At 35.5% G+C, this 23,735-nt stretch overlaps 2 protein-coding genes across 5 annotated transcripts in view; one reads left to right on the plus strand and one right to left on the minus strand.

Moving 5' to 3' along the window:
• The window catches only part of mRF1 (mitochondrial translation release factor 1), a 35,137-nt gene extending 18,465 nt beyond the window's left edge, over positions 1-16,672 (minus strand). The window contains exons 1-3 of one of the 2 annotated variants that reach the window (XM_081742236.1): positions 16,454-16,672; positions 7,398-7,790; positions 1,151-1,236 (exon numbers count right to left, since the gene is read on the minus strand). In XM_081742236.1, coding sequence (XP_081598362.1) covers positions 1,151-1,236; positions 7,398-7,785 — 474 coding nt within the window. In that variant the 5' untranslated portion in view covers positions 7,786-7,790; positions 16,454-16,672. Of the gene's footprint in view, positions 1-1,150; positions 1,258-7,397; positions 7,791-16,453 lie in introns of those variants that run through there. The other variant, XM_081742237.1, reaches the window with a different exon arrangement.
• The window catches only part of LOC145672967 (scm-like with four MBT domains protein 1), an 82,071-nt gene continuing 74,980 nt past the window's right edge, over positions 16,645-23,735 (plus strand). Inside the window, exons 1-3 of one of the 3 annotated variants that reach the window (XM_081742233.1) lie at positions 16,645-16,781; positions 19,707-19,799; positions 23,607-23,680. In XM_081742233.1, coding sequence (XP_081598359.1) covers positions 19,730-19,799; positions 23,607-23,680 — 144 coding nt within the window. In that variant the 5' untranslated portion in view covers positions 16,645-16,781; positions 19,707-19,729. Of the gene's footprint in view, positions 16,863-19,706; positions 19,800-23,606; positions 23,681-23,735 lie in introns of all 3 variants that reach the window. The other 2 variants (XM_081742234.1, XM_081742235.1) reach the window with 2 other exon arrangements.

Genomic DNA, 23,735 nt, shown 5'->3' on the forward strand with positions numbered 1-23,735 from the left:
CTTGAATGCACGTTTTCATTTTAATTTAAGTCTGAATATTTATTTTTATTTCTGAGAAAATTCTGACTATTGTTAGCGATATTCTTTGTTCTTTTGTGTCTTCGTGTACTCATGTCGGGTGTGTGTGTGTGTGTGAGAGAGAGAGAGATATTGACATTTGCTCACCGTCCATTTTTGCCCTATTGCTTTACTTATCTCACGAATCCCACCCTCAACTTTCTAGCTCTCACGGCCATTGAACTTCAGTGGCAGACAAAATTTGTTGGGATTATTTTGTTGTGAGAAGTCAGTATTTTCAGAAAACAAAATCTGGTCGGTTCAAAGCCTTTATGGTTTACATTAATATGCGAAAAAGTAATGAAAAAAAAAAAAAAAAAGATAGACACGAGGACGAGCCAGCGAGCAAGAGACAAAAGGGCCCAAATATTTCGAGTCCCTGAATACAATTAACTGACTTCAAGAAGGAACAAAGATTCCCAACTATTTCTCTAGAAAGAAAGAAAAAAAAAAAGGAAAACAATAATTTTCAATAAAACTATAATTTACTATTTGGTATTTTCGAAGTTTCTCGCCAACACCTTTTTAAGACAGAAGAGGAAATATTCCGATCATTAAAAAGGCGCCGGTACGACGTACAGTTGCGTACCGCCAGAAAAAGGCACATTATTATTATTATTATTATTATTATTATTATTATTATTATTATTATTATTATTATTATTATTATTATTATTTGTGGGAGTATGTATGTGTGGTTACAACACGCTAAAAATCTCTTAAGCTAGGTATTTAAATTAAAAACAAAATTATGTACCGACGAAGTTGCTCATTTTCAAACATAGAAAAAGTAAGAATAGAAATGAAATCGGTAGCTTAGTGATACATCATTCATCACTGGTGCAAAGTGTTGGTTTTATTGCAGGTCATATCAGCTTGTGGTGGATTTTTTTTTTTTCAGGATCATTTTCGTTTTCATCCTCTAATTTCTTTAGCATAATTACCTTTCATCTTTGTCAGCCTACTGGCACAACCGACGGCCATTAAACTTATTATTATTATTATTATTATTATTATTATTATTATTATTATTATTATTATTATTATTATCATTATTATTAAGAAGGAAATAAAAGAACAAAAATATCTTTACCTGAGAATCGTAACTTTCAAGCTTAGACTTATAAGCAACCTTTTCTTTCTCCACCATTGCCTTCCATTCTGGATCATCAGGTTTCTCTGGTTAAAATAAGCATAAGACTGTAATTAAGATAGATGAGAGGCATACACACACATATATACAAGATCTAGATCTAAATTTTGTAACTCTTATGCTATTTGTGTTATTTTGGTATTATGCATTATGGCAAGTTTAAAATAATAATATTAACTGGTACACAAACAGCAAACACAAGAAAATATATTGAGATCTGGTTTACACTAAAAACACCAGACTAGAAAATGAAAATAAGTATTTAAAAATAGCACCACTACTACTATACTAGGAGGTGCGTCCGGTAAGTAATTTTTCCTAGGTCAGTAAACACAAAGACGACACAGTGATCTTCTTACATTTATTGCCACAGATAGAACACGTCCTTGTAAAACAACTGTAGAAGATCGGTTGCGATTCACCTTATAGCCCGGCTCTTGCTCTAGCGATTTTCATATCTTCTTTCACATCAAGACATTCTTATTCTGTAAGCATTTTGATGGTGGTAAACTACTGCAAATTGTTGTCATATACTGGCTCTGCTCCCAGGCGGCTTACTTCTATGACATCGGAATACAAAAATTGATCCCACGGTATAAGAAGTTTCTGAATTTCTGTGATGAATATATTGAAATGTGGCGTCACGTCTGCTGTGTCCGTAAGAATAAATGTTTCAAGGTCACTGTACTCTCTATGTTTACTACCCTACGGAAACTTACTTTCCGAATGCGCCTCGTACTTTTACACTGATTAATTGCTACTACAGTATCTACATAGAATGACATAATAGTCGTTAATCACAGCTAGCATTATTTATTATATTTATGCTTTACAGCCAGTAAACAATTTTCCAGTATACCGCCTATTGCACAGTACCCTCAGTTTATATTTCATATTCCTACACACCATAATCATTGTTACTAATATATTATCAATTGGACGCTAAGTAAATAGGACAGTTAAGTGCTATTTTCTGAAAATTGCACTATTCTACTATGTATATAATGTTTGACAATAAATTTCCAAGACTGTGCTTGTACTCTGTAACTGCTAAAAAAATCGAATCAATGCTTTCATATTTTTCTTTTGCAGAACATATGAAGATTTGGTAAAACGACACGTTCGTTCCTATTGTTATGGGTTCTTACAATTATAACGCCAGTTTTTGTTGCCTGTGACGATGTGATCCAAAAACGAAAGGAATTACATCATGGACTTAAATCAATTCAGTGCAACGGTCAACTCTCTGGGATTCTTTTGGCTTTTTAGTCAAAGAATGAGATACAAACGCAAAACGTCGCACTTTTTTTTTTTTTCAGAACGTCTTTCAGAATCTGCTGGATCGTTTAGCAGTAGCTGTGCAGCACGTTCTCCATCATGCGAACGGTCTGACTGCAACAAGTCGTGAACACATTCCACATTATCCCTCTGAGTGGCTGGTTGACGAACGTACACTTCTGAGGTTTACGGAAACGTCTACACTTTCATCACGAAATCGGGTATACCATTCGAACACACGACCATGTGGTGAACAGTTTTGATAATCTTGTTACGTCTCTGTTGCTGATTTCCCAAACTTATAACAAAACTTAAGTGTTCATTCTGTTTTCCACGTAAGAACCTATGACAATGGGAACCAGGGTGTCTTCAATGACTGATGTTTTAGAAGAGTACAGATTGTCTCTTTACTGCGAAAGAATATCATACCGTTAATCACAAATAAACTATTTTCTGTCATTAGCAGTTACAGAGTACAGGGCTCATAGTGGTCTGGTCTCTTCTAAATGGTTGGAAAGTGACCAAAAGCACATGAAAAAGTGACTAAAAAGTGACCAAAATCTCATCAAAAAGTAACTTTAAACCCTGATGCCAAACTTGGGCATAATTTTATTTATTTTTTTTTTAAACCAAAATAAAGCCGGCTGAATCATAGCTGAAATACGTAATGTTTTAACATGTTACGATTAAAAATTATTTTACTTAAGTTTGTCAGCTAATAAAAAAAGTTGGATTACTCGTGTTTAGAGATTCATTATTAATTACATATTTTGCATGGTTTTGTATTATAACTTTGATCTGGGTGGGGTAAGGCCAAATTTCTAAATTTTCATTATGTCCAAAAATACAAAATTAAAGTAATGTAATTAATACATAACATCTAGATTACCCATTAACTGGTAATAAAATTTTGTCTTGTACAATTGGTTTGATACAAATTTTGTCTTGGTACCACATGATTAGAAAACATAGGTATAGCTTTTACCAACATTCCGCATACAATGAAAAGTAAACTGTAAACAGGTAATGTATGTCATTCTCCTTTAACGCAATACGATCAAAGCAAATAATGTGGATTATGTTTGCCTTTTTCTATTTATTTTTATATTTTTCTTAGAAGACTGTCAATGCAATCATAAATGACACGAAAAATTGACTTTACCACCCCCCCGCAAAGAAAGTAACTTTTAGTGACTACCTTGGAAAAAAAGTAACTTTTAGTTTTTTTTAAAAAAAAGTGACTCGCTATGAGCCCTGAGAGTACCTGCATCAGGCCTGGAACTTTATTTTTAACCTTTGTAAAAATGAAATGAAATCGTCCCACAGTTATGCCGGTTAGGCTAAAGGAGACGGTGATGATGAGAGATGAGTGAAATGGAGGAATGAAGAAAGTGGGAGGAAACGGGAGAAAACCCACGCACATGGTGTTTGTCCCACCACAAAGTCCACACGGCGTGAGCTGGGATCGAATCAGGGACCCCAAGCACCGGAGGTGAACGCTCTACCACTGAGCCACCGCGCCCCCCTTAGACTAAAGGAGACGGTGATGATGAGAAATGAATGGAATGAAGAAAGTGGGAGGAAACAGGAGAACCCCGAGAAAACCCACGCACACGGTGTTTGTCCCACCACAAAATTCACTTGGCGCCAGCTGGGATCGAACCCAGTACCCCATGCACCAGAGGTGAACGCTCTACCACTGAGCCACTGTGGCCCCTTGTTAACCTTTGTATATGAGCTTCCCTCAATAATAATAATAATAATAATAATAATAATAATAATAATAATAATAATAATAATAATAACAATAACTAAAAATTTCAATTTCGTTCGGCAGATATCAACCCATGGAGGATATTTGGTGCCATCTAACGGCGCGATGTGTAACTAAAATGAGGTATGAATATTTACCGTTAAAGAGACCGTTACCCGTCAAGATGTTAACGACTGACTTCATTAACCAACTCGGCTGACATAATCGCCTAGCAATTTATTGCAAATAAATAAATAAATAAATAAATATGAGGGTGATTCAGAAAGTAATGTCTCTAAGCCCACTACTTGGCCAATAGTACTGCAAACATTCTGAACTGTTTACCATTAATGCTCTGATGTTTAAACTGTAGAATGTCACGTGTTTCACCTTCCTATCTCTTCTAGTTCCAGAGTAATGGAACAATGCATGGTATCCAGTGGTGACGTCTGGTTGAAACAGCGGACTGTCATTGAATTTCTGACTGCGGAAGGTTGTGCGCCCAGGAATATTCATCGCCGGCGACGAGTCGTGGATATACTATTACGACCCGGAAACGAAGCGTTAGTCGATAAAGTACCGTCACACGTTTTCGTTTTTTTTCTCCGGTAAAAAATTTCAAAGTTGCCCATCTGCTGACAAAGTGTTTGTTAACATTCTGCTTTATCCTGCTTACAGTCCGAATCTTGCGCCCTGCGACTTTTGCCTCTTTCCCAAAGTTAAGGATCATTTTCAGGAATAACGCTACAGCTGTGACGCGGAGGTGGATGCAGCAGTTCGGCAATGGTATATCCAGCAGCCACCACAATTCTTCACCGACGACACGAAAAACCTTGTTTCGCGTTGACGCAAGTATGTTACACGAAATGGGGACTATGTTGAAAAGTGACACCACCATTACTAGCTGACATTGCAATCTTTCCATTGATACCTGTATCGGTACTATCTGTCAAGCACAAATAAAGGTATTACCTTGGAGGCACCATTTTCTGAATGACCCTCGTAATTATATTGGCTTTAATACAAGTTATAGCGTGGATTAACGGATGGAAGTAAGTCACTGTTACTCGTATAAAATAAAATAAAATAAATAAAAATTCGCTCTCGCTCAACAGTTATCCTGTGGAGTAACGGACGCACTAACATCATAATCAAGTGCCATTTGCATGATCCTAACAACCAAAGCCGACATTATGATCTTTTGCGACATATTGACTATTCATATACGGAGGGATGCAGTGGGGGGGGGGGATTGTGGAAAGTTGATAAATAGCACTAAATCATTATATACCTCAAGTCTTTAATTGTGCACTATATTATATTTATATGGCATTCATCCGCCTTGCTGCGGCTATTGTGGATTACCAGCAAGGGATGTTTACCCTCATGTTTGAAAAAGGATGAAGTTATAGTGTTTTTATAATGGCAAAAATATATAACTAATACCTTACTATAGCTTTCAAATATGTAAGTAAAATGTGTGTTATTTTATTTTATTTCAAATTAGGTGTAAAATAATCTTTAAAAATGTAACTTTGGATGACTTAGCGACTTGAATTTACAAAACACGATAAAAGCGAGAAGAATATACTAAAGTGTTTGAACGTGAGTGATTGCTGGTTGGTGAATTTTCTCTAATAAATGTCGGGGCTATGGAAGTGCAATAAAGATTACAACTACAACAAAAAGAACTCGAAGCCATGTACAAGACTTGGAATTTACTTTAATATACTATAGCTTTCAGCAAGTTGTGACTCTAAGAAATGGGAAATATTTCAGTGCTCTTTCTATGGCTTTTAAAATTATCTCGGCACCATGTTTGTTTAATCCATATGCAACACTTATTCTTCATTAATTCTTTTCAAAGTTTATAAATCTGAATAATATCGTTGTTGTTTGGTCGAATGCAAATATTCCTCTTTGCGTTTACATCGAAATTTGTTAAGTACACTCATGTCCAAAATGATTGTCGCATATCTACAACTGTCTTCTTGTAAGAATATTATTTTGCAGGGTACTTTTAATACTGATACTATGTGTATAATCGGGAAATGTATATTTGTGGTAAATTTAATAGGAAAAGAATTATAAATACGAAAATTAGGATAAGTAAAACAAAATGTTGCTAAATGGACAAGAAAGTTTTATTTTCGTTTTATTATTCTTATTTACTGCTCTTTTGACATGATATTTGCCACATATATGTCTTTGCCAATTATACACATACTAACATTATAAGAAATACCGGGCGAATTCGTTATCAAATTATATTCCTACAACCATATATTTATAAACATGCGACAATAATTTTGGACATGAGTGTACCTTACAGTCATAGTTTATATTATACTACATGTGCATTTGCGCTGCTAACACTATCGTAGTGTGGTGTCATAATGTATTTCTCGGTCTAATACAACATTTCAGAAAATGTTATCACTCTCTTTGATAGTACTTCCTAAGTTCTTGGGTACTCTACATGGGTACTGCTCGTGGCTCCGGTAAAAGGACAAACCAATGCACTTACTATGCATCACCCAGATAACCGTTCGTCATTAGTCAGCCTTATTCTTTTATGGGCTGTAATATTAATGATTTTTACACTCGAAGATGCCACTGTCTTCAAATTTTAATTTTCCTTTTCTTTCTTTCTTTTTCACAGTATTTCGAACGAAAAAAATGGCGTGACTTTATTTGAGTACATTTTTAGATAAAACATGATAACATGACAGAGATAAGAATACATGATAAATCGAAGAATTAACCAATTTTATATCACACCAATTTCTTTATGAGTACAAATTCAATGATATACAAAAAGTTTTTTAAAAAATGGACAACTGTATTGGATTCGAATCAGGGTTTTCGGCTTGTGATATAAAATCGGCTATTTTCTCGATTTATCATAATAAATTAAACAGATGGAGATGTTTTGTAACGTAAGCACTCGTTTGTTCAAGCAAAACAGCAATTGTGGCATAACCCATACAGTCTGAGTGGTAGAATATATTGCTTTTGAGAAAGAGGACTGGGTAGCGTGGTGATTAACACATCGGGATGGTAAGCTGGAGATCCGGGTTCGAATCTTGGTCCAGTTGTAAATTCTTTTCACTCTTTATATATCACTTTAGGAATTTTTTTATCATCTTCACTTACCCAACTCCATATTTTGGAGACTCACTAAATCATTTTCTAAACTATTTCGCTCCGAAAGTATCTGAACAATCGGTTGTAATTCAGCCAATCTGCTTCTCACATCAGGAAGGTCTTTTGAGGAAGCACTCAGTTTATTAAATTCTTCCTGAAGATGTTTCAGATACGTATTCAAAGAAGAAGTTCTTAATAATTCCTCACTTGATTTGCAATAAGAACGTTCAATAAATACGTTACATTTACTTGCAACTGGAAATTGTTGCCTACACTGATATAAAAACTTTTTACAATGTCCTGCATTTCTTTTGGCTACACACCCGGTACATATATATCTGCTTACTATCCGCTGACTCAATGATATGAAACATTCCGCATTCAGGAACCAAATCATATTATCTGCAAAATAATAGAAGAATGTATTACTTAATAATTTGAGACATAATATGAAATAAATGAAAACTTGTTACTTTACAATTGCGTAAACCTTAAATTGACCAAATATATTTCAACCACATATTTGTCTGTGACAGTCTTCAGGTTACATTTGTTCTTACAGGTAAAGTGCGAATATTCATCATCATCTTTAATTTCATTTTCTTTCTGTCACTGTATACTCACAATTTATACTTTAGTTGTGAAAAAGCACTGAAGACAAGGTATTATAACCGCCATTCATCGAACTCAGTGTTTTCTTACAAATTAAAAATTGTACATATACAAGGAAAAAAAAAGATGGAATTCAATAAGATATAGAAAAAAAATCTTTTAAGTTATACGTCCCACGGTCATGCAGAATAGGCTAAAGAAGCCTGTGATGATGAGAAATGAATGAAATGGTGGAATGAGACATGAGTGGGAAACGGGAGAACCCCCGAGAAAACTCACGCACATGATGTTTGTCCACCACAAAGCTCACTTGGCGCGAGCTGGGATCGAACCAAGGACCCCATGTACCAGAGGTGAACGCTCTTGCATTGAGACACCGCGTCAAAAAAAAAAAAAAAGATATAGAACCTGTGAGGAGATGTAACAGTGAAGACGGATACAGAAAAATAGATGATTTACTTTAAATTCTGACCCCTTTATTAATACTTTCAAGCTTTCGGCTCTCCACTAAAGATTTGTTCACTGAGGATAAAACCACGAGTAAAATAAGAACGTTGGGAAATATAAAAGAATGGACACGCTGCGGAAAAACAATGAAGATACATTGTGTCTATTTTACTTGGAGCCAAGAGTTCAATAGAAAGATTTGTTCCTGAAAATTTATTTATTCTTCTAAAACTTAACATGAAGAAGACGTGAAAAATTACATTGTACTTTTATATTGAAATAATTAGCCTTTTGATGCGATGTACTAATTGTAGTGCATTGCTATATTCCGTTTCCTTTTTTTAATTTGCAAACATTTCCGCAAATTAAGAAGTCACAAGCAGAATGTAAAATTAGCAGAGCAGTCTAATTAAACGGATGGTATATATACAGTGTGATTCAAAACAACATCGAAAACGTTTGGGAGGAGATTCCCGATACCAAGATAAAATAGAAAGTATAGACCAACCTGGGTGCACAAATGCTTCCTTTCGGACTTATGGACTAAAAAAAAAAAAAAAAAAAAAAAAAAAAAAAAAAAAAAAAAAAAAAAGATCCATAGCTCCAAAACTATGGCACCTACCGTAGTCGGGCTATAACTTTACTTAGGAACTAGTATGTGCCCTATCCAAATATCCATGTTTCCGAATACTGCTGTACTTCTGCAATAATATATATACAGAGTATTTCAAAACAACATCGAAAACGTTTGGGAGGAGATTCCTGCACCAAGATAAAACAGAAAGTATAGACCAACTTGGGTGCACAAATGCTTCCTTTCGGAGTTATTGACTGCCCAAAAAAAAATAAAAAATAAAATAAAATAAAATAAAATAAAAATAAAAAAAATAAATAAATAAAAAAAAATGAAATTACATAAACTATGGCACCTACCGTACTCGGGCTATAACTTTACTTAGGAACTAGTATGTGCTCTATCCAAATATCCATGTTTCCGAACCCTGCTGTACTTCTGGAATAATTTTTATATAGAGGTAGTTAGATAGTACTTTAAATTATATGCCCGTAGACAAACTTCCTCTATAAAAAATGTGTGAATACCTTAGGATTCTGAAACATGGATTTTTGGATAATGCACATATTAGTTCCTAAGTAAAGTCTTGACCCGACTACGGTAGGTCCCACAGTTTTGGAGCTATGGACCTTTAAAGTTCATTTTTTCATGTTTTCGGCAGCCTGTAATTCCGAAAGGAAGCATTTGTGCACCCAGGTTGGCCTATGCTTTTTGTCTTATCTTGGTGTCAGGAATCCCCTCCCAAACGTTGTCGGCGTTATTTTTAAATACTCTGTATATTGGTCTTTTACAAGTACGATTATGTACTGAGGCTAAAGGGAACGGGGATGATGAGATGGATAACAATGTTGGAATAACAAAAATGGGGGAAACGGGGAACACCGAGAAAACCCACGCAGTGTTTGTCCAGGACAAAGCTCACAAATAGCGGAAACTGAAATCGAACGACGGATTTCACGCGCCAGAAGTGAGCACTCTACCAGTGAGACCTCGAGGCTGTAGATTACATATTTATAGATTAAAACTAAGTAATGACCTTATATCCAGAAAAAAAAAAAAAAAAAAAAAAAAATCATGTTATATGATTTCAACGCTCTCTAGGGTCTTTGAAAGTAACTTCTCTCTTTTACTGCAATTACTCTTCTTAATTATTCATTCATGTAGAAGACATTCTTGAAACAGAAGAACATAGAGTTTGTCGAAAACTCATAAATATTTGATTTAGTTTGCAGATTCTAACACATCTTCACTTAAGTACCTCTAACAAACTAACTCAATCACTCTACGGCCTATGGAGCCCGGAGGTTCAATGCCGCGTTCACAAAAGCTCTCCACTGACTTCTATCCTAAGTCAACTGGATCCAGTTTCTATTTTGTATTTCTATTTCTGCGAGATCCATCTTAATATTGTTCTCCGACCTGGGCCTAGATCTTCCTAATGGTCGTTTTCCGACTGGACTTCCAGTTAAGACTTTGAACGCATTCCTACTTTCTTCAATCCTGGCTACATGACCTGTCCACTTGAGCGTTCTAGATTTGATGACCCTAACAATGTTACCCTGTTAAATCCTGGATTTGATGATTCTGGTAAACCGTATAAATTATATAGTTCCTCGTTATGAAGTTTCCGCCATTCCCCATTTCCGTTTCTTTTTCCGCCATTCCCATTTCCGTTTCTTTTAAGTCCGAATATTCGTTTCAGGATCCTGTTCTCAAATATTTTCGGTCTACGTTCTCCCTCAGGGTAGATGAACCTTGTTTTGCAATCATTCAAAACAGCAGGCATGAGTAACCTAACTTAAGTACTTCTATGTACTTGAAAATTTCATTTTAAGGTATAGAAAAAATAATGACAGAAATATGCCACTAATAACGAATGAATTACTTACAGAAGTTCGAACAACTATGTTTTTCCAACACAACTGTTCATTGGAAATTTTATTTACATAAAAATAGCTTTCCACCTATCCACACTTAACATGCTGGGGAAAAAAATAAAATAAAAGACATTCTCCTCTGTGAAATTTTATTGTTATTGTCTACCATTAACTTTTGAAATTAATATTAAGAAAAAAAAAAACTATGTCGAAATCACTTTTTACAAAATAACTTAACGGAAGTCACCATAGAAAACTGAAATTACATGAGAAGAAATAACCTTTCTGGATACAATAGCAGTACATACTTTTAGCCTAGTTGTTATTCTGAATGTAGCTACCACAATATATTCCCAGCAAACCATAAAAGAAAAGAAATATAGCAATGGGATTATAATTAATAGAACACACCAAAAAGTAAATTAATTTATTATTCTAACATGGATAAGGTTTGGTTAAACATGGAATGGGACAGAATTATTAAAATTTACATCCAGTATTAGCATATCAGAAACAACAGTATTAACATGAATTGGCAACTTTTCCTGCCTCAACAAATGAACGCATAACTTGAGCTTAATCACAGTATGTCACATCACAATTTGACAAGTAACAATTGACAATTCACAAGGGGTATCTTCACTAATCTTCTGCAGTGAAATGAAATGAAATCTTTCAGCTTAACGTCCCACGATTATGCCCTTTAGGCTAAGGGAAACGATGATTAAGGCAAGAGAATAATAATAAAGGAAGAACTGGTGTTGTCCACCACAAAATTACTTGGGCACGGATCGAACCAGAGACCTCATACACCAGAGGTAAGCGTCTCTCCCAGTGGATCCATTAACTAATGCTTCCTTCTTATTTCCTTTACTCCAATTCTTTTATCTTGTGTGAACAAGGCTCCAAAGGAGAGCCGAGAGCTTGAAAGTGCAGCAAATTTTTAGGAATCAGAATTTAAAGTAATTGAAATGATTATTAAAACAAGTTATTTCCGTAAGCAAAAACCTATGGAGAGACTTTACTATTAGAAGGATTTCGGCGGCCTCAAACTTTGTTTTGCTTACGGAAAATATGTTGAATTTATAGCCTATGTACTATATGCACGTGAAAGTTCGCCATTAACCAGCACGAATGAATATAAGCTGGGGGTTTTCGAAAACAAAGGTTTGTTAAAAATGCCTACTAACAAAACAAGTTGAAAAATAGATGAATAAGTTGCATAATGTGGAACATCAAAATATATACTTATCACCATATATAAATACAAGCTTTACATAATGCTAAACTATAAATTAAAGAAAAAATAAAAGCATTCAATAGTTTTATAAAGACCCGCAGTAATTAGTAACTGATATTGTGGGATGCACCTCTACTATAGTGATCGAAATAACTCGTAAAACCTGGGCTCTACACCAATCATAGAAGTGTTTTGCTTTTCATATGATACTTGGGAAGATTTCACTATGATTCGTGGAGCAGCTTTCCGAAAGCACACTTAAGGAAACGTCAAACATCAGAAACGCGCCAACAATGTTGTCAAAGGGGGCCGCGGTGGCTCAGTGGTAGAGCGTTCACCTCTGGTGCTTGGGGTCCCGGGTTCGATCCCAGCCCCAGCCAAGTAAACTTTGTGGTGGACAAACACCGTGTGCGCGGGTTTTCTCGGGGTTCTCCCGTTTCCTCCCACTTTCTTCATTCCACCATTTCATTCATTACTCATCATCACCGTCTCCTTTAGCCTAACCGGCATAACCGTGGGACGTAGAACTCAAAGATTTCAATTTCATTTCAATGTTGTCAAACATTGAAGACATAGTAAACGAGCGGAGAAAAAAAAAACTTATAAAGAGCTATAAATCGAATGCTAACAATTATTCGAATTAAACAATAACAATTATTACAGTAAAATGCAAAACAATAATAATAATAATAATAATAATAACAAACGGATATGATAAAAAATCGAAACTTAGAGGCAATCCAATAACGTTGTACCTTCAGAGACAAAGATTGGCAAAATTTTATGGATGGGGTTTGACGACTGAAGCAAACCCTCGCGTTCTATTGGGTGATGAAATCTGTAGATCTAGCTCAAGCTTCACCATTCCATGCGATCACTATAACGGAAAATAAAAATCTTGGTAACTTGAAACAGGACTCGAAAAATACCCGGCGCAAGGTCGTCATTGTCTGACGCCTAGGCATTTCTTGATGTTTACCAGCGAGAATTTCTGATTTTTTACGTAGATTAAATATATATATATATATATATATATATATATATATATATATAATAAATTCGGCTATGAAGCTTGCAGTTTTCAATTTACTTTGAACCTTAACATGAATGGCTCATAATAAGAGGATTTTGATCCAATCAGAAGCGAACAATTTTATTTCATTGCTCAATGTACTTCGGGGGCAAGTCCTTTTGGCACATTAAGAACACATAGTAAAAAAGTACTTAAGCAACTGTGTACCCCAAATTATTACCTTAAACACGCACCAATCTGTGCTAAGTGGTCACCTCAAACAAGATTTACACCTATTGCCGTCCAAGATAGGGAGAAGTGAATGATAGCGCGTAGGGTCTTTCGGGTTTAACTGCCGGATCAACTTTAATAAAATTACCAGATGAATTGGAGAATTTATTTTGGTTTGTGAGGAAAAGTGAGTGAAACTCCGGTGGTGGAATAGTTGAAGTTAAGAAAATAGTTGTTATTGTTTGATGGTTTATCTTGTAAGCGGCACTATATACGGAGGCGGAAGGAACTATTTGGCGGAGAGGTACGCTTGTTATAATTTATTGGAAAGGCTATGTGGAAATGGTGTGTAAATGACAAGATTGTGACATATGATGTTTGACTTTTATCGAGTTGTACAAAAATAAGGAATGTCAGCTGCTGAAATTGTGTGAAAAGCATGGTCTATTAAACAGGCGAACAGTTTGTTGTAAGTGTGGAAGCGAGCCAAAACTACAGAAAAGAAGAGAAAAATCTAACATAACCTAATTTAGTACATTTTGGTACGTTTTTGGATGGCATTTAGTATCTCCCCCTAAAACTGTTGCAACACATACGCCACCCATCTTATGACATAAAAAGTGTTTTTAGACAATCCTCGTTTATGCATATATCCACCATCGCTAACACGCCTACTCTCTACGGACAGACCACACGCTGCAGCTCGGCCGCCCTGCTGCGCTCCTGCCCGGACTCGTTTGTGTAGCATTCGTGCTTTTTAGCGGCCACCTGTCAAAAGTTGGTTTGTATTTAATGCACTAGTTTTTAGCCATACGTCCACACTGCATTTCGAACAATTATCACTACCAACTGAGCCATGGTCACATAGTATTTTGGGGAAGAAATCAAATAATATTCCTTTTTTTTTTTCTTTCTTCGATTTTCGTGTGGCCCGGCAACACAGTAGAAATGCCTTAGTTCTTAAGGAGCAGGTACATTAGTTAAAGTAGGTATGCGCGTAAAGGAAGCGTGAAAACCACATCCCAAGGTGCTAGCTGGTTTCAAAAAGATTATTTTTTGAAAGAAATGTTTTTATTCCTCACAGTACACATGACCTATGACTGTATTGTAAGCGGCGATATTTTATATTTCTAATATTTTTAATCACTCACCCTATACATATGTCACCTATATAATAAAGGATGGCATTTAGAATCTCCCCCAACTCGTTTCAGGGTCTCCAGAACAGAGTACTTTTTTTCGGGAGTTAAGTTCTAAAGTTGGTCGTCCGTTTCTAGCAATATTTTGAAAATTTACCGGAAAGAAATGAATAATTTGCTTGTTTGAGTGCTTGATAATGTATAAGGAGAATGAAAGTTGTTTATTTTCGTATACAAACGGTTCTAAACACGGAACTATTTGGCATGCGGAGGGAACTAGTTGGCGCAAGGTTACTCATGGTAGGATTATGGGAATGTAATGAGCATTTGATTCGTAGACATGGCTTGCGATAATCAGGAAAATCTATTAAAAGTAAGTAAAAGTCCTGACTTAATAAATCTAAAAATAAATTGTAGAAAATGCCGTAAGCAAATAATGATAAAGAAATGTGGGGAAGGTTATAAGCCTACTTTTGAATGTAATGGTAAGTAACGTATCCAACATGACAGCAAGATTCTAGAACACATGTCCTGCTTCCTATTTATCTGTTATAAAGACAACAAACAACGTCCCCTCTAACACGCCTTCACTCGCTTTTAGCCAAAAACTAGGCGCACGATCAACTTTGGTATAAATGGCTTTTTTTTTTGGGGGGGGGTCTAAATTGGGATAAAGGTAGAAAACAGTGACTCTTGAGGGGCTTCTTACCGTCTTCGCTCGCTCAGCTATACTAAGTGAAATAAATAACACTGGAGATCTTATATGTGCAAAATTGGGGAGAAACTAAAAGCTACTCATAATAAATTAACTATTTCTGCAACTCTTTCATTGGATTATAACACTATCACTTCTAAGGTTTGAAAATTCTAGGATTCCAATTAAAAAATTTGCGCACTAAATGAGCTGATTGAAGACAGTACCAGCTATTATCTATATGGTGCTGGAGTAGTTTTGGCGCAGCACATTTTGGAAGATTTACAGGTGAAATTGAAAGACTTACAAATGAAAAGATACAAAGAAACATATTTCATAAGAAAGATACATATTTCTGCAGGCGACATAATTTTATACAAAGAAATACAAGTGTATTTCATGTTTACAAGTGTAGGATTAGTAGTGTAAAATCATTACAAGTGCTTTACAGTTGATAAAATAAGGGAGTGCATATGAAAGATATCTCTATTAGATGTTGTTTTCCGCCAGCGGTGTATTTCTACACAGTGTACAGAAGCTATATTTTATGTTTATAATTGGAACGTTACTAGTATAAAGCCATGACAAGTGCTATTGAAACTCACATATTTGCCAAATTCCACTTCTTTTTCACAAGCTTCGCCTACCCTGACTAGGTTGGATAGCGTTTGTGCTTATTAGTGACCACCTAGCACAGGTTGGTTTGTGCTTCTGCACTAGTTCTCACGTCGTACATCCGGAAGCCGTATTTATAAGCAAATCGAAATAGAATTGTAATTTTTCAACAATTACCTCCTGGTGGCTCCCTTGAATTTTATCTATGCTAAGTATGATATTTACACGTCGCCCAGTGCACATTTTTAGGAGACGATATGAAGTAAATTAGTGAAAGAATTACAATTTTTCAACAATTACTTCTAGAGGTGCGCCAAAACTACACCTGCACGATATATACTGTTTGAGGTAATATGTAATCCCCAACCCTCAGAAATGATCCTTTTCGGAACTTACATCAATACATACTCCGCATATTTTCATAAAGTGCAAGGCAGAATAAGGAGTCATCAGATTATATTACATATCTATTTGACTTGCCATCGTTTTACTATGAGATCCTATTTTTATATTATTAACATATTTAACTGTTAGATGCAAATAGATGAATGGTAAACCTTAAATTAATGCACAAATGAAGAGTTTTACTTTTAAGAATTACTTCTATGGTAGAACATTTCTTACCACGAACCAAAGTCTATATTTTAATAAATACTCCACACCAAGATTATGGTCACTTTATTAGTTTATAAACAAAATCTTTTTAAAACAAAATTAACCACAAAGAATAATTTGATCATCTTGCCACTGACTGCGAATTTAGTTTGTCAGATTTTTCTTAGAAAAAAAGGAAGAAAAAGAAAAACAAACGATAACACAGCGCTTCTCTTTTCCATGCACGGTGCGGTGGGTGTCTTGTTCAGCGTATTCTCAAAGCGCGCATTTGTGAGCGCATTGCAGACTCGTGCAAGCTGTCTGTCGGTAACCCATCCCCCATAACTTTGCGAAGCAGGTACGTATTCACAGAGAAACAATCGATCGTCTTCAAAATTTCTTCCATCTGCTTGTTATATATAAAGTGCAATTCGTAAGTGTAAGTAAGTTTATTTTATTTTCGAAAATGTTGAGGATCTTGTACGTGAATATAGTATTTTAGATATGTTTATAATTTTACATAAGACTGTTTCTTTTGTGCGGAAATGTTTTCAGTAAATGGAAAAGTTTTTAATTACTGAAAGAAAGTTATGCAATAAGAAGTAATCTAATTGCTTTTAACGAGAAAATTAATGGTAACTTTGTAATACTTTTGCAGTACTTTTGATATATGATGTTGCTGTCTGTATTATTGAAATGTAAAAGGATAGTCATATGATATTTATCTTCAGTAAGAAATTTGCATGTTAGTGTAAAACAAAATATTTAAAAGAATGATAAAACTTGTATCCTTTTCTCGGTTATGGTTAATTATACAATATTCGATAAACATGAGACTGTATTGATTGTTAATTATTTCTTTTGTACTATAACCACACTTTTAACAGCCTATTTTCAGCGTTTATTTTGTTGCGGATATCCGAAATAAGCTGAAAAAAAAAAAGCCAATGGCCGATGAATTTTTATCTTGGCAAAACAGTCGTAATTATTTATCGAAGAAAAATCTTTCAGGGAATTTTCATCTACAAACTTGTTTAATTTCGAGTCTCAGATGCATTTTAAGAAATGGTTCACAAGTTTGATTAGCTTTGATCAATCATTATGTAATATTGCATAATTTTTCCTTTCAAAATCCTCCCCGTGGTTTGATATGAGGGAAATAAATTCCAGTTACGTCCGTCTATCAAAATAAAATAATGCAAGTAGTAATTTGTTTACCAAAAGTAGAAAAGTATCGGTTTGTTTGAAGATTGAAGTAAATTCAATTTAGAGAAAAATAAAACTTCTAATGGAAGATATAATTTTATAAAGTAATTGTGTTATGATATTAATCGGTTCTAACTTATCAAAGGCAAATGTCCTGTCATTGGAGAGGGTAGGAAGGACGGATGTTTATATTACTGCATACAATGCCTATGAGTCAGTTAATATTGACACAAAGTGAAAGAATGAGAGCTATGAACGATAACGTAAATTCTTGCGTCAGTGCATTGAATACGTATCAATGTTGGCAATAATTATATTTTGTGGAGTAATTCGAGTCTTCTTGCAGGGATATATGTAATAATAATCACTCCAAAATATTATTTTCACACGTTGCTAGTTTATTTATTTATTTTTAATTATTTGGCTTGTAATTTATTCACAAAGAAACTAAACTTTTTCGGAACTTAGATTAATTGATCCAATGATTTTGCATTCAGTATTATCATTTTCCTTTGTTGCCTTGCACTTCTTCATTTGGCCGAGAATTCCCGATTGCCCGACAGCAATTAGATTGAACTGAGTCATTGTTTCTTCGGCGTCACGTCAAACATAAATGTGCGTAAAGGTTCTTCTGATAGTGGTGCTTACTCGTTAAATCAAGACTAGAGAAGGTTTTTCAGGCGTTGTAACTACACAGCCACAGCAACAGCGTTCGAACTTCAGCGGTCTCAGATTCTATTTGCAGGTAGTAAACCAGCCTCTCTGAGGGAATAGCCAGGTGAAGTTTGTTTCTACTTTTACAGCTCTTTAGACTTTTCCTCATGTCAGCTTACAACTATAGAGCTCTATGTATATGGGGAAAAAGAGGGAGAAAATGTAATAACGATAAAAATGCTTTTTTTTTTTTTAAATGAACATAGATTCTTGGAACGGTTTAAAGTGGAGTTACGTTGGAAGTTATTTTCAAACTTTTTCGGGAGAAAAGGTATGGGACAGTGAGCTCTATTCAGTGACGCCACGTTTGATCTCTGGAACTCATCAATTCAAGATCAAATTAGAGGCCAAATAATAAAACGTTATTCCCTCAGTGTCTTACATGAGGTGATTTAACATCAGCGCGGCAACTGGCAACAGTCACTTAACCCACTCTAGACGGCGTAGTGTAATAAGTGTTCCTTCTAGACATTGGCAGTTGTCCAAATACGCACCTCGAGAGTTAGTATTAATTGCGATGACATGGCACCGTTGTTCTGCGCACTTCCTTTAGGTAACAGTATCCCAGTATAGCTCCGTTATAGTTTGATCTGCCCTCCGTCCCCAGAAAGGACAGTCTGGAAGGAAACCTGCTTTCAGCAAAGTAAATTAGTTAACTAGTTTAGTTATTTATGAAAATTGAAAGTTAAGCGAAGATGTCGTAGCTGCTTTGGTAACAGGGACAATGAATCATCTACAACCGTGCCAAAGAAGATGAAGATTTTGATTTCTTGAAGATATTGAAAGACCTGTGATTCCGTTTCCTCGCCATAAGAATTTCAATTACTGTGGTCCATTTAAATTACTTCACTCTCTCTTCAGAAGAAGATTGCCAATTTTTAAGTATAATCAGGAAAGGTTTGAACTGAGAATTTTTTAATCATTCATTTACTTCAGAACAAAACAAAACAAACTTTACTGTTCATATTTTATTATTTTCTTCTCTTCACTCACTCGTTACTTCGCATTTTCCAGATCACGTGGGTTGATCACGTGCGTTTTTGTGCTTGGCTGTACTTTACTCTATACTTGATCCTGTTCACTCTAGCAGGGCGAAAACTTTTCGCTTTTGACTTTGAAGTAGTCGGTTCTAGAAATCGTGGTGTGAAAGCATAGAATTCGTTTTATTTTTTTAAGAGAAAGAACAAGGTTAAGGTAACTCCCCTTTAACTTCTGGAAAGAATATCTGAATAGCGTAAAACATTTTAGCAGGCAAAGGATTATAACTCTCTTAAATGGAATATGCCTAGGAGAAACTGGCTTATTGATTAAAATTGTAGAAAATATCCAAATAATGGTTTGTTAATATTTTTCTTTCTTGCAGGAAGGACACAAATGCAGTGAGATATGATGGACTGCGAGATGGCTAAAGTTGGGGAGGGGGAAGCAGACACTGATAAAAAAGACCTTGAAGCAGGTAAGCATGATTATTATCGAATTATAAAAAAAAAAAAAATGTTTGGTTTAGAATATCATAGCAATGAAATAAAGATTTTGCTAGTAAAACCTTTAATCTATATTATAAAATTGAAAGTAACTATGTTTGTGATTCTTAATCTCTTGAACCGCTCGATCGATCTCGATCAAATTTTCAACGTAGATGCGGTTCTGGCCTGGGAGTGTTTTTAGCTATTTACTTTGACGGTACAACTTAGGGGTGGAGGGGGATATAGAAAAAAATAAATAAAACTTGATAACTCTTGAACCACCGGACCGATCTTGATCAAATTTTCAGTGTAGATGAGATTCGGGACTGGGATGATTTTTACTATTTCACTTTGACGGAGCAACGTAGGGAAGTGGATGGAGGGGGATAAATGCAAAAATCAATAAATATAAAAATAAAAGTGACTATGTTCGTAAATTAACCACTTCCCGGTCCACTTTATCCGAAGTAACCAGGTCCTGGCGGAGCAACTCAAGCTATTAAGTTTTCCGCATTTGTTTCAATTTGGACCAGGACGAGTAAATTCGCACTTTGTTTCGTCGACCGTTCTTTCGTGGTTTATTGCGAGATATTTCGTGTACAACATAGTCACGTTTGGGAATAAAATTCTACCAGGACTGACCTACTTAGTAAAACGAAATAACTCGGGTTAAACCGGGAAGCGATTAATTACTTTTGAACCACCCGATCGATCTCAATCAAATTTTCAACATATATGAAGTTTAAACCTGGGAAGTTTTTTATCATTTCATTTTGACAGTAGATCTTAGGGGAGGGGAGGAGGGGAAATATATGAAGATAAATAAAACTTAATAAATCTTAAACCACCCGACCGATCTCAATCAAACTTTCAGCATAGATAAAGTTCGGGCCTGGGATGTTTTCTTCATTTTACTTTTACAGTGCAACGAAGGAGAGGGGGAGGGGAGGAGATATATACGTAAAAAGAATAAAAATGAAAGGGACCGTCTTTGTGACTTCATCACGATTTAACAACAGGACCGGTCTTAATCAAATTTTCAATATGGATGAAGTTCGGACCTGGGGTGTTTTTTATCATATCACTTTGATGGTAGACTTTAGGGGAGAGGGAAGGGGACAGATATATAAAAGTAAATAAAACGTAATAAGTCTTGAACCACACAACCGATCTCGATCAAATTTTCAATATAGAAGACGTTCGGGCTTGGGATAATTTTTATCATTTAACTTTGACAGTGCAACGTAGGGGAGGGGGAAGTGGAGATATATATGTAAAAAAAAAAAATAAAGTGACTGTGTATGTGACTTTCCTCTTGAACCACCTGACCGATCTCGATCAGATTTTCAACATAGATGATATTCGGGCCTGGGATGGTAATTATCTATTCACTTTGACGATAGAACTTAGGGAAGGAGGTAGGAGGGATATATATATAAACCTTAATAACTTTTGAAAAATGAAATCTTTGAGTTTTACGTCCCACGATTATGCCGGTTAGGCTAAAGGAGACGGTGATGATGAGTAATGAATAAAATGGTGAAATGAAGAAAGTGAGAGGAAACGGGAGAGCCCCGAGAAAACCCACGCACACGATGTTTGTCACTTGGCGGGGACTGGGATCGAACCCGAGACCCCAAACCACCAGAGGTGAACGCTCTACCACTGAGCCACCGCGGCCCTTAATAACTTTTGAACCACCCAACTGATCTCGATCGATTTGTCAACCTAGATTAAGTTCGAACATGAGATGATCGAAAATGATCGATATTAGGGGTTAACTGCTGTATCGCCGGACCAACTTAAAAAAAACAGATGAATTTGAGAATTTATTTAAGTTTGTGAGGAAGAATGAGTGAAAGTCAGGTAAGGGGAATAGTAAAAGTTAAGAAAATGTTTGTGGAGGCGGATGGACTATTTCGCGGAGAGGTAAACTTGTTTTACTATACGGATCCATAGATTGGGTAAAAGGGGCAAGAAAAAATTGGGCAAGTCTTTAATTTGCTCATTTCATGTCGAGAACAGAACCCAACTAACCCTGTGGGGCATCTAACCCGTTCCTACTACTACTATTTAAGACTACACGCCTAATAACGTAATCTAACGTAACGTAATGCAATCCAACCAAATATAACCGAATGCAGTACATTTTGGTACTGTTTTTCGATTTTCAAATTGGTCCGGCGATACAGCAGTAATGCCGATATTAGTGTCGGATCTATAGTTTTTGAGGTCGCTAAGATGATGAGCAGTGACACTTCTGATGCCATTTAAATCCAAATTGAGCCCCGCAATAATTGTGGGAGTGGAGGGATATATATATATATATATATGTGTGTGTGTGTGTGTGTGTGTGTGTGTCGAATTCATACTTTTCGAGGTCGCTGAGATGAACAATGGCACTTCCGATGGCATGGCCTTAGAGGGGGAGAGGGGAGGGGACATGGGGAGGAGAGGGGATAAATAAAAATAATCGAAAATGACCAATATCAAGGAGCGCTTTAGTAATATTAAAAAGTGACTTACTAACGAAAGATATTTTTTCTTAATTTAACCCAGCAAAGCAGGTAATTGATGTTAATTTACAAATAAATACCGTAATAGAACTGTAACAGTGTAATATCAAAGGAACTTACACACTTCGACATTTTATCTACAGTTTCCTGGGTCTGAGGTGGCTCAAGGTCATATTCTTATCTATGATGTGCGGGGGTCCCCGGTTTCATTTCAGCTCCCACCCAGTGGATTTTGTAGTGGACAAACACTGTGTGTATGGGTTTTGAAATTCTCGTGCAGCTTAGGCAATTAATTATCCTATATTTTAACTAGAGATTATTTTCATCAGTCGGGAGCTTTTCTTTCTGGTGATTCATACAAAAAAAATCTAACTTAGGGTCGAAATTTAAGAAGTTTTTTTTTTTTTTTTTTTTTCCTAGTATTTTATTCACGTTTGGTACTGGGAGTTTCTACGGGGAAATGAATTTCCTGAGATAAAATCTTGAACTTCTTTCGTCCTTATTTTCTTGTTTTGTGCTTCTGTACTTACCAGTATACTGGAAAATAAAACCAGAACATCTCAGGAAATTCATTCCGTCGAAGATGATCACAGCAATAAACGAGAGTAAAATACAGGACATGAAATAAAATACTGCACAGCTAATAGGTAAAGTCTTGATTAACTTCAACTTTACTCATTTTCATGTTCCTAATAACAGCCAAATAATGACTAAAGTTGAAGTTTAATTAATTGGTTCTTACACTCTTTTAGTAATTAAAATGTTTATGTATTTATTGATCTCCAATGCTATTTTCTCCCTAACTTTTTTCTGTTGGAGCCGGTTGTTTCTCTTTAATTGTTATTTAGCATTTTTTGTTGCTCTTTTCGTAATATGCAGCAGTTTTTTGCTCCTTGTACAGTCCGCAGCAAAGAACCTGCAACATGAGCATGTAAGTTTATTGTGAAACTACGAAGTCTTTTGCTCCAACATAAATGTGCATGGGAGGACGCCACAAGATTTCTCCTGGCGTGATTCGTGCCACTTAGACGTTATGTTGATTCCTTGCGCTGTTAGGCGTGGTTTCGCAATAAACTTACATGCTTATGTTGCAGGTTTTTTTGCTGCGGACTGTACAATACTGTACGAAACACGTGATTAATCATTTTCTTAATTTCTGAATGAGACATTTATCCACAATTTTCAGACTTCTCACTTTGGAAATAATAGAAATGTGGAAGTGCATAATATTATTAATAATAATAATAATAATAAATAACACCTTTATGCATTTTTTTACAGAAGAAAATTTTGTATGGCAGGATTATTTAGAAGTAACACAATCCGAAGCGGTGCCAAATACGCTATTTGTTCACGTAAGTAATTAGGATAACTTTCTTCGTTTCGAAGGTTTAAGGTAAAATAGTTTGA

The sequence above is a fragment of the Thermobia domestica genome, chromosome 16, assembly GCF_964235325.1.
Source record: "Thermobia domestica chromosome 16, izTheDome1.hap1.1, whole genome shotgun sequence".
NCBI lineage: Eukaryota > Metazoa > Arthropoda > Insecta > Zygentoma > Lepismatidae > Thermobia > Thermobia domestica.